Below are 14,827 nucleotides of genomic sequence, written 5' to 3'. Positions count from 1 at the left end.
ATAAGATGATACATCAGTGCAGCGCTGGAAAAAAAATATACCCAGGTTGCCGAAACGGCTGTGGGCTTAACAGCCCTAGATCCTAAGGTTGCCTCGACATCCATCCTCCTCCACCCAGGGCTTTCAACCCGGAGGTTAAGTAAAGCTTTAAGAGGCCAAGAACCTCTGGTTCTATGCCCATTGAACTATTTAAAAGCTGTAAAACTGCACCATCAGTAAAGACGGAGGTTAGATTTCGTTGACGAGGTGACTGGAGCCATGATGTGGTTTCCATCTGTCAGCAGAACCAAACAACCGCAATTTCGCCCTCTTCAGGGGGTTAGAAATTATATCTGAATTCGTTACAAGGTTCAAAACAAAGCACCTGATCTCCTTTTTAAAGGATATCAGCCTTTGGTAATGTCGGGCTTATGTGCTTGGTATTGATGAACTATGATTACATAGTTATTGCCCCTCACGCATTATGTTCGATGATTTTGCCTAAACAGTATTGTCGATTTTGAAGGGTAAGTTAATAAAAAATAAAAATAATTTGTATATGTTTATTTCAAATACACTTTGTAATTTACAACGAAAAAGTTAATCAAGAAAAACCACTTTTGAACGAAAAACTTTGGAAACGTTAATTTTGAATAAATCGAGATCACATACAAAAATAAATCAACTAAAATATATACGGCATGTCCCATTTTTGAAGAAAAGTTTTACGTTTCTCATTTAATACAGAAAAATATATTCATCGATTAAGGGTATGTAAAAATATATTATAATTAGGTGATTAATGGATTAATTCTTGACACATTTGAAATATTAGATATGTTTTAATAAATAATACCCGGGAGATAAATTTTTGTGTTGCACCAAACGATATTAATACTGAAATTTTTTCAATTTCTATAGTTATTTTTTGGGCACATATGAGGTGCTTCCGGTGAATTACTTATTAATTGAATTTCGAAAATCTAATAAGATTTTCATATATTTTTTTGATGTAAGGTAAATACGGTTGCTTCAAGAATTGGAATACATGACATACGAATATAAAGTGATTATAATAAAAAATTTACAATAAAAATAAACGCAGTATATTAATACAATATCACAAAGTTATAATTAATCTTTTAAAAATTGATTATATCCGTTTTTATACAAATCGCTCCCGTTTCGAAATTGTCTTCAAGTAAACGTAACAATTTGATGAAAGAACCAAAATTTTCAACAAAAAAAATTCCAGGTCACCACATATCACTAAAAAATACATAAATTAGATTCTAGATGAGGATTAGTAATCATTTTAATTTGTTTTTTCGATAGATTCTTTGGCACAGATAAACAACATGAAGAAGTGCCAATACTTGTTTTTCGTACTGATTGTATATATGTATATGATGAAACAATAAAAAAACTTGTTGAAAAGTCTGGTTCACATTGATTTTTCGATGTATTATATGATTTACGCTACTCTATCAAGCTTCTAATGAAATCTACAATATACACGGCGCCTTCTTTCCTTTCTTTTTTAATACAGGTATGTATATACCCAACGGAGCAACTTCAATATATATATTAACCAAAACACAAACATATTGAGCTGATCATTATTACCCAAGTGAAAAAATTAACATTTCACTATATTTATTCAACACAACATAAATTTTTAATTAATTTGTTAATAAAAGAACCAAAAGTAGTTCAAATGTACTACAGTTTAATAGAAAATTTTAAGCTGGGAATTGTTTCGTTATCAAAATATCAAAGGAAACTAACTTAATGATAGAAAGCAGAGAAATTTGTTGTAATAAGAATACATACACCAATTTCAGCTATCAAAGTTGGGTATAAAAACAAGTATTGGAAATGGAATAATAAATTGGAAGTTTGTGAGAATAGATTCTGTATTGACCTCTAAACCACTTAGATTTTGTATATTTATATTTCCTTGTACTTTTGATTTGAAATAGGCCTTTGACATAGGTTGGAAGAAGAAAAATTAACAATATATGCTATATGAAACTAAAATAAGACGGTAAGCGCTAAAATAGAAATTCCAGACTTAGCATCAGAGAAGTTTATAGTTATCCTGGGCAAAATAGTCTCAAGAACATAAAAGACAATGAACAACTCAGCATATAAAAATATCATTATTTAGATGTTTCAGGTTCCTGGATCAATTTACTTTCCAATATTCAAATTTTTGATGAATGGTACTTCAGTACATGAATGTTTAAGGTGGCTGCATCAATTTAATTATCAATACTGAAGTTTTGGATCCATTACACTTCAGTATATGAATGTTTCAGGTATATGGATCAATTTAATTATCAATACTGAAGTTTTGGATCCATGATACTTCAAAATATGAATGTTTTAGGTTCCTGGATCAATTTATCTCTCAATATCCAAGTTTTTGATAAATCATACTTCATTATTTAAATTTTTTAGGTTCCTCGAACCTAAAACTTCCCAATATTAAAATTTTTGAGCAATGGTACTTCATTATATGAATGTTTTAGGGACCTGGATCAATTTATTTCTTAATATTCAAGTTTTTGATTAATGGTACTTCACTATGTTCACATTTATGAAAGGTACATTTGAACTACTGTTAGAGAATAATAAATTAACGAATATTAAATGTTGATGAGAAAATGGAAACCTAATAATAATAATAATGAATATTATATACCTAGTAGAAACTTTGGCATCTAAGCAATAGAAAATAAATACCTGAGAAGAAAAGGATGAGGTACGAAGACAACACAAGAAACTGTTTAACCGAACAGGAAAAGCCAAAAGAACTTTTCATTAATTCCATGAATCAATTTATTAAGGACGGAACCAAAAGTAGTTTAAATGTATCACAGTTCAATCAACAAAATTTGATGTTGCGAATTTTTTGTATATAACAAGTTGATTGAAAAATGTTGAAGGAATGTATTGGGAAGAAAAATGAAGAAATACAGATTATAATAAAAATACATTCGACAAACTTAAGCTATGGAATTTTTGTTAGAATTATTGAATATAAGATGAAATATTTTGATAAAAAGAATACGAATAGAATTTTAAGGAAACACAAAAAGAATCTTTTGTACAAAAACAAAATTAATATTGAAAACGATTTAATGATCAGCTTTCGTCAAAACTCTGAATAAAAATCATCAATGGAAGTCCTTAGTCTAATATTATATACAAGCGTTACGCAGTACAAGATATGGGAATATAATTTTTCAAATTTAATACATAAATTAATCCTTAAAATTTGTGCAGGGAACTTGGATGAATAGAGAAAATCAATACAATCATATTTTAAACACTGCATATCTTATTTGTTGGTAATAAACAAGTTTATAATATTTTTTAGCTGATTCTGACATCTATTTTGGTCAAAGTAGTTGTAGTTAATTTTTTAATGTGCCTATAAGATGTTTTTTAAAATATTTTTGAATTTTTTTCTATTCATCCATGCATAAAGTCAAGACAAGGTTTGAAAGGCAGTATAAAAATTTCATAAACGTTACTTCAGTCTTCATCATGTTGTCAATTTCTTTTATAAAAGATTACGATACTTAATTATAATACTGTAGTAGATAAAAGTTGATTGTTTTTATTTTAGTGATTTTTATTTGCATTTTTTAGGTTTTTGGAACCATTTATTCCCTAATATTCACGATTTTTTTAGTAGTTCTTGTTCATATCTAAATTAGTGGAAGGTACATTTGAACTACTGCAAGAATATAATGAAATCGTTAAGTATAAGCCAGCAGTAGATCAAAAAATGGTACCAGAACAAAAAAACTAATGAAACAACGAAAAAAAAAATACTTATTTTATGTATACAGGGGATTATTTATTGAAAATTGTATATTAAAATAATTGTTGAAAATGGGATAGTATGAAAAAATTTTTGATAAAGTTTCATGTTGATATGAAAACTATATTTTTCACAATTAAATAATCAGGTATTTATTGATTTGAAAGTAGCGTTTAACTTAGTCGTTATAAACTGTATCTTAGACAATACTAGAAGAAATTTATGCGGGGCAAATTTTAGAAGACATAAAAAACTGTTCAAGTATTCAAGTTCTTGATTAATTATTCCTTAATATGTTGGTGGAAGGTTATTTGAACTACTAAAAGATAATAATTGACTATAAAGAGAGAAAAAAAAGTACTAGATTTTTAGAAAAACAAACCGATAGACTAAATAATGGAACTGAGTGTAAAATGAAGTAAATAGAGAAGTTGGTACATGGAAATTGAAAGGAGAAGAAGAAACCGAGCTGTAAATTGTGGTAGTTAATTTGAGATACAAGATCTAGAAAATGTTTTTTGGCTATACTAAAATTTGACGACAGTGTTAAACCAGTATTTAGATAAGACTAGAAAAAATGAATAAAACCGTAAGTCTACCACAGGGTATATAAAGTAAAATAAGATTATGAAGGTTAATATAAAAACTACAGAACATTAAAATCAATGTTAACATCTGAATATCATGGAAATGGTCATTATCAAAATTTTTTTATCAATTATTTAAGTTCTTGATTAATCATTCTTTAAAATGTTGGTGAAAGGTCATTTGAACTACCAAGAAGTAACAGATTTAAAAAACAGACGGGGAGACATAGAAAGACACTGAAGACTAAATAATGGAACTGAGGTAAAAAAGAGGAAATAAGGAATATTTGAACTACCAAGGAAAAAAACCACTATTAAGATCGGTAGGAAACACAAAAAGTAATAGATCTTTAGAAAACAAAAGTGGAGACAAAGAAAGTATTCGATAATGGAACTAGGGAGAATAGAGAAAATGAGGAAGATGGAAAAATAAAGAAGACGGGGTTAATAAGTCGATACAAGGTAATGAAAAGAAGGAACTAAACTGTAGATTGTGGTAGGTTCAAAATCTAAAAAATGTTATCTGAAAGTATTAAAATTTGAAAATACTGCTAAGCATTTATTCCTATTATAATTGTATTCCAAAAACCTAAAAATTCGATTTGAAAAAAATAAATAAAATGATCCCTCACTTCGACTGCGCAACATAGGAATCACTAAAAACATTTTAAATATTCAATAATATAAATTATATAATAGTAAAATAAATACTATGTTAAAAATTATTATTTCAATATAAAAAAGTGCTCTATTCTTCTCACATCCATCTAGCAATTTTAATGAAAAACTTTTCAGCCATCCTGTACGCGCTTCTTTTCATTTCGAGATACTCCCAACTCAACACAAAAAGTTTCCAAAAAAAAAATGATGTTTAAAACACTACAATTATTAAATATTTAAAATAAAATATCAATTGATAAAAATAATTTTGTATCTGTCAGAAGACCATGGGGAAGACTAAAAAAATCTTGGAGGTAGTGGGGAAGTTTCCTGGAGAAGCATCTTGACTAGCGTTACTTATAGAAACGAGATAATTTTTTTGTATAGCCTATTATATTAGTTGAGGGGTATCTACAGTTTAGAATCCCGTAAATTGAAAAAAAATTACTATATAAAAATGTACAGAACAGCCGATTTTTATATACGACAGCGAATACTTTTTTTCCATAACTCACTTTGAAAACAAAAAAAAACAGAACATACAAGTTTTTTTATACGTTAAAAAATCGAGATTATTATTACTTATATCTTAAACGTTAGAAATTGTCGTTTCATTTTTAGTCTGGTTCGTGTGTAAAAATTATACAAAAAGATTCAATAATTATCGAAGGTAGCACATAAATTACCTCCTGTTCAGTTCTGATTTGATTGCTGAAAAAAAAAAAATAATGATAATGAATGAAAAATTCAATAAGAATACCAATTATCTTACCGTCTAATATTTCTTGTTTCATTTTCGCAATTTCTTTTTTGACTTCTTTCACTATCTCATTTTTGAGGCTCTCCATTTCGGTGGGACCGACAGACAACCCCCCAACTTCAGATAGGCCATTAACTTTCAATATTGTTTCTTCAGAAGCTGAACCAAATCTCTTTCTGACACCTTTCGGTGACTCCGAATTAAATTTAGAAGTGTTACTCGGTAACGTGTTAGTTTTTTCCCAAATCGCGGCTTTTTTCTCGTCTTCTACGTTATCTGGCACCTTTTTCTCCACCTAAAATGAAAATTCCCAAAACTCACATTAAAAAATAATACAACACATTCTAATGAAGCTGATTGAAAAGCTTGCTCAGCAAAACATGATTCTGACTTTAAAAATTTATTATACTCAGCTTCCCAGGACTATTTTTAAATCCAGTAGGTCTTTCATTCCTGCAGATGTCCTAAAATAAATTTAAGGACATCTGCTAGCTTAGGTTCTATCCTGTAAGCTGACACATATCAAGTTTTAAGATTCTGGAATATTCAGCAAGTATGTGGATAGATGTTTCCCCTTAAAACCCAGGAAATGCCACCATTTTTAGTTTTTTGGGGAGGACAATGTCCTGTCATAACCTTTTGATTTAATTTACTTGCAATAAAGAAGATATTTGAGTGAAAATTATAATAGAAACTGAAGTTGGAAAGAAAATAGTATTTAACAAAGAGGGAACCTTTTGAGGGGTACTGCTAATTTGGGTTCTATCCCATAAGTTGACACGTATCAATTTTTGAGATACTGTAGTACTTAGCAAGTATGTGGATAGTTTTTACCCCTTAAAACTCAGATAATACCACCATTTTATATTACACAAGGTGGGAAACTTTTGTGGGGTGCACGTAAACAAATATTTAATAAAAGATGAGATTTTGGTACCGAAATGAAGTCAAAGATGAAAAAATTGCATACGATGAGCTAATTATTGACAACAATAAGAAAATTAAATGAAATAATTTAGAAAGTTGATGCTTACAGCAGCTCTTCTCCTAGCTAAAGTTTTTGCCATTTCATCCATCATAGAAGCCATACTGCCACCTCCTCCTCTTCCTAACGTTCCATAATTACTGCTACCTCCGCTACTAGTAGATGATCCACTGTTTTCAGTCGGTGGAGGAGTATTCTAGAAATTTTGAAAATTATTCAAAAAAAGTATTTATATATATTTTCAAGATGAAATATCCACTTTTATGGAACTTAACCGACACTTTTCATTGAAGTAAAAGTATCCAGTACTCATCCTTTAAAATGATGTAGTTGTGAATAGTCATCCTGGAAAAAACACTTGGAACAATCATCTAGACAAGGTAATCTCCAAAGGCTATATGGACATCTCGTAGGCATGTAGGCAAGACCTAAGGACTTAAGCCTAAGCTATAATTCTAGAAACAATAAAGCAGTGACAAACCAACGGATGGAATGCTTAGCTTGATAGATAATCATCCCATTAGAAGTGGTAATCAATTATTGATCGATAAACATCTTGTGCAAGCTCAAAATGCATCTTTATGGTGTACAAATGATTTGTAACTAATGTAAAGAGATGGATTGGGTTAATTTGGACTAAATTCATACCAATAGGTATAGCTCTCACTATTACTAGTAATAAATATTTGGGTTCTAATAGAAGCTTTATTATAAATCATATTATTCTCTCCCCTGGCCAAGCAGCCTCGAAGGCTTCTGAACACATCCAAGCTACGGTGGGAGTGTCTACAAATACTAACTAAAAGCACTAAATAACAGAATGAAGTAATTATCAAAGTATACAGCCTTGTTGAGAAGGAGCAACAACATATTCTAGACCAAAGCCCTATTCTGGTTTCATGAGATGTCGACAACGAACTGGTTTGTCCAGACTAATTTTGAGGAAAAAGGTGAATTGTATCCGAGGTGATAGGAAAATCGAGCTTTTAACAATTTCACACACCTTGAAATTCTGGTATTTACTTAGTTTATGATGACATTTTAATTAGTTTCATTTTGTGGCAGGAGATAGATTTCGATATTTTTCTTTTACATTTTTTTTAAAACAATCATATGTTTAGAAAAAAAAAATCAGTTGAGTGTCGGACTTTAATTTAAATAGATTACTAACCTTACTGTTTCTTTTGAGCCTGGCATTTTGTAACTGCGCAGCTAACGAATTGACCTCACCGCCGTCGCTACTTTGTGACCTCGACATATTCATGGGAGGTGGAGGAGGCGGCGGCGGTGCCGCTGCTGCGGCCGGAGGTGCTGGTGGTCCCGGAGGCGGAGGTGGTGCCGGAGGAGCGCTTACCGTCCGCTGGTGTCCTGTTTGATTAACGCCTACTAAAAAATATTAGATATAAATCCGTCACGTGTCGTATGGTTATTTAAATTACCTGGAACGTTTTGTTGGGGCGGCGACACAGGACTCGGTGCGCCCATTGGCATGGCGGGCGGTACAGGCACGTTATTAATTTGCGGTGTCATCGGGGAAGTTTGTTGAGGCGACATTAAATTCGATGATATCCTTCTTTCTTGTAGTATAGCGACGTCTTCTCGAGTCATCGTACGATATCCCATATCTTCGTCGTATTGTTGCTGTTGTGGCATTTGAGGTGGTTGAGGGGGTTGTTGTTGTTGCACTTGAAGTTGAGATGATTGTTGCGGTTGTTGTTGCTGTTGAATTTGTTGCGTTGGTGGAACGTATTGAGGTGGCGGTGCTGGTTGCCTAACTATGTTACTAAGTACCTATAATTTTTTTACATGATACTCATACTTTTCTAAGCAATTTCTATAATATTATTAATATTTTATTGTTGGCAATCGAATTTTACACAAAATAAACAATAAAGTAAGAAAAAGTAGGAGGTCAACTGATAAAATATCATTAAATAGCTAGTTAATACAAACAAGTTTTAGTAGACGGTAATACAACGTTGTCATATCGACAATAATCATTTAATTTTGTTTAGAAATAATTTTTTTTTCATTACGGGTTTATTTGGTATCTCGAATTTTAACATTTCAATTTTTATTTGTCTTACAAATCTTAAATAGGTCACTCCAATGTCTATTGTAGTATACTAACAATAAAATACAGTGTCTAGTATGAAATGATACCTCAAATAATACGTTAAACAACAATGGAGAAGTTGAACAATGAAAAAAAGTCCCACTTACTTCTAATGAATGGAACATAGCTCTAGCGAAACAATCCGCGTCTTCTTTAGAGCTAAAATTTAATCCGTAGACTTGCTTATTGTCTCGCCACTGATGAAATGTCGATGTGGCTTGGTTGTATTTGAGCCCTTTCAAAATGGCGCAGTTAATAACGACCTAGAAAACGAAAAGATGGGAATACGGGACAGCACAGATTACGGATGATTTAATTATAAAATATTTACAATTACACTACTTTTTTTTATACAGTAGACTCCCGATTGTCCGAGATAATTTCCGGGACTACTTCGGATACGAGAAGTTAAATTCAGTTATGGTAAAAAAGACGTAAAACCTCATGACACGTTACAAAACAGGTTTATTTGAAACAAAAATATATAATAATCACAATTACAGACCTGTAAACAAGTGGAAACATAAGATTATTTCTTAAAAAAGTCTTTGATCGTCTTCTGACATAACCTCTTCCTTCGCTTGGACGATGCAATGTTACGTGTTTCTCTATGAAAACAAGAGCAGTGTCGATCGCCTTCAGTCCGTCGGTCTTTGATATTTTGAGAGTTATCTCGTCCATATTTTTATCTTCTTCAATGTCTTTAGCACCGGTTACCATATCGATGATTTCCTCGTCGGTAATCTCCATCTGAACATCTTAATCGCACCAATCACGAATGTCTTCTGTAGATTTGATCTTCAACGAGTAACTCATGTTTTTACCTTATCCCACGCTGACGCAATCCAGTACGACACATTTTTCAATGTCTAACCTCAAAATCAACATCTGGAAAAGCCTCGGTGATAAATCCTCTTCATCGCTTCTAGAGCTTCTCACTAAAGCGCTGACACCATTCAAAAACACACAAACGAGATAGAGAATTGTCCCCATAGGCCTCTTGCAACAATTTATAGCACTCAGTCGAAGTTTTTTTTTCAATTTAACGATAAATATTAGATTGATAAGTTGCTCCTGTTTTTCATCACACATGTTTTTCGGCACGAGTGACGGAAACGTGTTTTGGGACGTGTACAGACAAGATATTTAGATACCCAACGCACTATTCGTTTTTTACCCCACCCGTCTACGGCACCATCTAGTCGCGCAGTCTCGTTATTTAATAACCAGACCTCGTATACGCCATGTCAATTGCATTTGCAGCCAAAACATATTAAATGTCAATAAAGGTGATGTTGAATTCGTTTCTAGCGTTTCATATAATTTATTTCTTCAAGAAAATAGTTTTAGAAGTAATAAATTATTTTTCTTTTCTTGGTTTTTATTAACTAAATAAATGATAACGTTGGAATAGAATATAAAAGCCGTGCAGAGTAGTGTTAATTATAACTAAGTCAAAAAAAGAATAGAATTTTCTATTTGGTAAAAAAAAAACAATCCGCTTCTTATGTTGAGTATATCGTTTTTATGCTATAAAAAAGATTCAAGTCGTTAAATCAGTACGAGGTCGAATTTTAACAACGTTGCCACGTTTGGAAAGTAGTATGAACGTTGAGGAAATGTTGAACAAAATGAAATTATATCAACGACCAGTAATTCTGAACGATTTTATATAATGAAATGTCTAAAAATAAAGATTCCAAAAATTGGATTATTGTCAAACTTGGTTTTTTCTTTAATATACAAAGTGTTTTGATTATTTTACTAATTATTTTGATTTAAGATCAAAAACGTACCTCAAACCTTTAAGTCGAACATTCTTTAAACTATTAGAAACAACTGAAAAGTAATATCCCAGCTAGGAATAGATTTTTCTTGGAAATTATCATTTATTTGTTGTTAAATGATAAATGACAAGAATTTTAATTGGTCGAAATTGTTGATGTCTGGATTATTTATTTAAATGAGTCATATCATTGTAAATAACAACTATATCAACTATAATAGATTTCCAATGAGTTTGAACTCGATATTTCTCATCAGATTTAAATTTAGATAGATTGATGATATTACATATCTACAAATGTGGTCGAATTTTTGAAAATATTCCATTAAATATCTGTTAAAAAAAATTCTTTTTATTGTATGTGTCTTAAAAGAAAACTAATAGGGCGCGCTGGGATATCAGTACGAGGGTTGTGTAAAAATATTCCGACCTAACAGGAAAAAGTTACTGGGGAGTTACTTACAATCTGGTGAATAAGTCAGATGCTTAACTAATTTGAAGTGTTCACTAATGTGAACTATTTTGACTGTTTTTTTCGTTTCAGGAGGCTAATGGTGATGAATTGTGACAAAAATTCTAATACCGTGTCATTCGAATGCGCTTTTGGTTCAAATATAACAAACACGTGCATAATTATTTAGTCAGATGTAACTAATCCTAAATTCATACTTCACAAACCAATTTATTGATCTGAGATGACTACGGGAACTGTAGGTGATATTGGTCTTTACTTTTTTGAGGTTGCACGAGAACAATTACAATCGATTCATAGTGTTACGTGTTTTTTGGTACCAGAATCCGAAATACTGTAAGTTAAAATCGACCGAAAACTATTACAATCGATTCATAGAGTTATGCAGAAATTTCACGATACCAGAACTGCAAAACTCTTCGGATATAACCAAAGGCAATGAATGGGATAACCTCACACACGTCCAAAGCGTCTTCAACAAGAACATGTAAAATTAGCGTAAATTTAACGTAATAAGCCGAGTAGTTAAAAGATTAGTGACTTACCTCATGATCTTGAAGTTTCCTACCGACCACTCGAAACGTCTGATGTACCGTGTGCTGATAAATGTGCACCTTGGAAAGACCCGACGACGTGCCCGATGGAACCCATTTTTTGTTAACATCATCGTAAACCATCACACTTGCTCGGGCACTAGCGATGGATTGCTCGCTGTAACAATCAACAAATTTACATCTTGTTCGTTCTTTGAAATATTGTTGAAGATATTAACGACGTAAACGAATTTTTTAGCACTATTTCAACACGTCTTATACCCTCATCTTTTGAGACAAGTTTGTACCCGTACAGAAATAACAAATTAGCCCCACCAACTGTTAAAATTTGTCTGTGGCGTTAATATAATAACTTTGAAGACTGTATACAAGTAATTTGAAGGTGGTTAGACGTATTTCAATTTCCATAAAAGCTTTCATGTCTGTTTATATCCGCTTTAGTCGCCATATTTGTAAGTAACATCTTTTCCAGAAAATGGAAGTGTTAAAATATGTATAAGGTCACGAATGACTAGATGAAAGTTCCAGAAATGTTGCCAGTCGTGGATTAATCATTTCATAGGTACCACATACGATTGCGAACCCTTTACCTAGGGTGAGAGTCAGGTTTACTTTTAGAACAAAGCGGAAACAAAAAGCTGGTTGTTGAGGATGAGGAGGGAGGTCTAGGTGAATGAAGAAGGATTGAGGGAGAGTATGGGGCCAGTTTTTTTTTTATGAACTTTCTATGTTAGGCTAAGAGCTCATAGACTGCACTAGGTATAAAACAGGGCTGGGTCCTGAAAACAAAGTTTCACCAGCCCCACCCTTGTATGCAACATTGGATTACATGCATCGCAAATTAATATAGATTTTTATATATAATTACGTGGACATATCTAATAAAAACAAATATGTTGCAATTCTTCTGTTATTTACATACAAACTTCCTGTTACTTTATCAAAATTCGAGGACGTAACTGACGGTGAGACAATTATATTTGCCTAGCTTATGTTCGCTTGTTTCCGGGAAGTACTGAGTTCCCGATAATAACACCACAAATTAAAAGGAAACTGATACATTTTCAACAACCGTTTTGATATAATATTCATATAAATTGGACACTACAATAATTAGAAAGCGTTAATTAATTACCGCTTACGTAACATGTCTTAAAGGACATAACAAATATATGTATAAGACTTTAAGGTTTGAAAACAATAAAAAATCGCTGAGGGTCAGATCTGGTGATTTGTCGGAATTTAGCCGGTAGCAATCACTGAAGTGTGAGAGGATGCGTTGTACTGATAGGTACTTTTTTCTTCTTCAAATGCGGTTTGGGAAAAAAGCATACTAAGAAAGTTTGCTGATGTGATACGTGCAAATCAGGGTCACATAGAAGGTTTGTGTGCAAAAAAGCGACCTTCGTTCCTGGACCTACATGTCCAGGTCGCTTCATCATTTTGGGTCTTAAGCCCCACGTACCTCCGACCATTCTGCAGCAGTTGTATAAAGCACTACGATCCTTATGGCTTACTGCTTGAAGATGTTGTCTCCATGATAGTTTTTGATCACCCCAAGATATTTAATCTCTGAATTAAGGGCTAGTTCGACCCCGTTCATTCTGATGGTTTTTGAAGGGCGTATACTCAGACCTTCATTGATACACCATCTCTGAGCGATTGTTGGGGCGGATTGCTTTTGTTCCCTTATGATATCGCCAGGTCATCATCGTATCCGCAAACTCCATATTCTGCGTTGGTTGGATTTTAGGAATTCAGAAAATATGGTACGAATAAACAACAAATTGATAAATATCAGATTTTTTTTGTTATATCTTTTAAAATCGAATTTAATTAATTTATTTAACTCGTACCGATATTAATTGTTGTTGGAAATAAAAATATTTACGAAAAAATTGTAGGATTCTAGTCTAGACGTCTATTTATTTTTTTTTTAAACTATTTTTATGAGAAAACTGTACTCATCAGTTGTGAGTAATTTTTTATAAATAAATTTATGAGTAATTACGTAGCTGGGCGAAATAGTGCGGTCCTCGTAAACAGGAAATAAGGACATAAATAATACTTATTAGTAAAGTACATTGTACTGTATATTATTTTAATTAAAATAAAGAGAAGGAATGCAACAATGCGTATAGATTAAAGACCATAACTATTCAAGAATAAATTAAAACGCTTTGACGGACAACAAATTATATTCTAGCATAGATTAAACACAAAACGTTGAGTCGTTCCATAAGAGATGTTGAGAAACTCGGACGTCTCAGCTTTTTTTGATTTTTTGATGTTATCGTCGTTAGAATAAGCTTTAGACGATTTCTAGTGCTGCCGAAAGTTTCTGCTTGAATGGACGCCTCTTTGCGACGAGCTTTGACTATCTCGCTTCGGCTCTAGATGAAATACAAACATCAGCTCGACTTCAAATCCGAATATGTTTGATAAAGCTCGAGTTTTCCAAATAATGTTCTCTAATAATACCACATTTAACACCTTTTGCGTTCAAAACTAAAAATCTTCTCTCAAGGAGTCGTTGCTGAGGCGGCCCAGCGGCGGAAGCAATCGTGCCAAGATTTCTTCCGATGTCGAAGCTCTGACTAGTGCTTTTGATAAGGCCCGACTGTGACGAAAGATCAAGGTTGCGGAGACGGCTTAACAGTCCCGGATCCCAAGGTTAAGAGGCCAAGAATCTGGTATTTGTTACGCGAAATCGAAGGATCGAATCTAGAGGTGACTGTAACGACCCGATACAGGCTTCAAAGAACTGGATTTCATTGAGTGGGGCCATCATGTGGTTTCCATTCGGCATCGAAACCAAACCACTCCCTCTTGTTTGGTTGTTAGGAATTTTAACATAATAAGAGGATTATGTCCAGATAAATATTCGTAACCAAACATCAGCTTGCAAGTGAAAATATGATAATTTATTATATAATTTAAAAAATGGTTTATCCTACGCCCATGCAGTTTGTTCAATGTGTTACCACCTGCACCGTCGCGCCGTAAGTGTGCCAACTGTCATTAGAAATACGATACAGAAACTTCTTACCAACTCTTGTAAAATTATATGTTTTTACCTTGAAACAATATAAA

The 14,827-nt window shown here is 32.5% G+C and overlaps 1 protein-coding gene across 5 annotated transcripts in view; it reads right to left on the bottom strand.

Moving 5' to 3' along the window:
- Window positions 1-528: 528 nt before the first annotated feature.
- Window positions 529-14,827, bottom strand: part of LOC130890937 (protein enabled) — a 32,330-nt gene continuing 18,031 nt past the window's right edge. For 3 of the 5 annotated variants that reach the window (XM_057795387.1, XM_057795383.1, XM_057795386.1), the window contains exons 2-8: window positions 11,726-11,891; window positions 9,030-9,185; window positions 8,246-8,597; window positions 7,978-8,192; window positions 6,856-7,002; window positions 5,834-6,116; window positions 529-5,772 (exon numbers count right to left, since the gene is read on the bottom strand). In XM_057795387.1, coding sequence (XP_057651370.1) covers window positions 5,744-5,772; window positions 5,834-6,116; window positions 6,856-7,002; window positions 7,978-8,192; window positions 8,246-8,597; window positions 9,030-9,185; window positions 11,726-11,891 — 1,348 coding nt within the window. In that variant the 3' untranslated portion in view covers window positions 529-5,743. The remainder of the gene's footprint in view (window positions 5,773-5,833; window positions 6,117-6,855; window positions 7,003-7,977; window positions 8,193-8,245; window positions 8,598-9,029; window positions 9,186-11,725; window positions 11,892-14,827) is intronic. The other 2 variants (XM_057795388.1, XM_057795385.1) reach the window with 1 other exon arrangement.

This window comes from Diorhabda carinulata, chromosome 2 (genome assembly GCF_026250575.1).
Source record: "Diorhabda carinulata isolate Delta chromosome 2, icDioCari1.1, whole genome shotgun sequence".
Taxonomy (NCBI): Eukaryota; Metazoa; Arthropoda; class Insecta; order Coleoptera; family Chrysomelidae; genus Diorhabda; species Diorhabda carinulata.
Note: the sequence above shows the minus strand (reverse complement) of the source record. Positions and strands in the feature narration are given on the sequence as shown.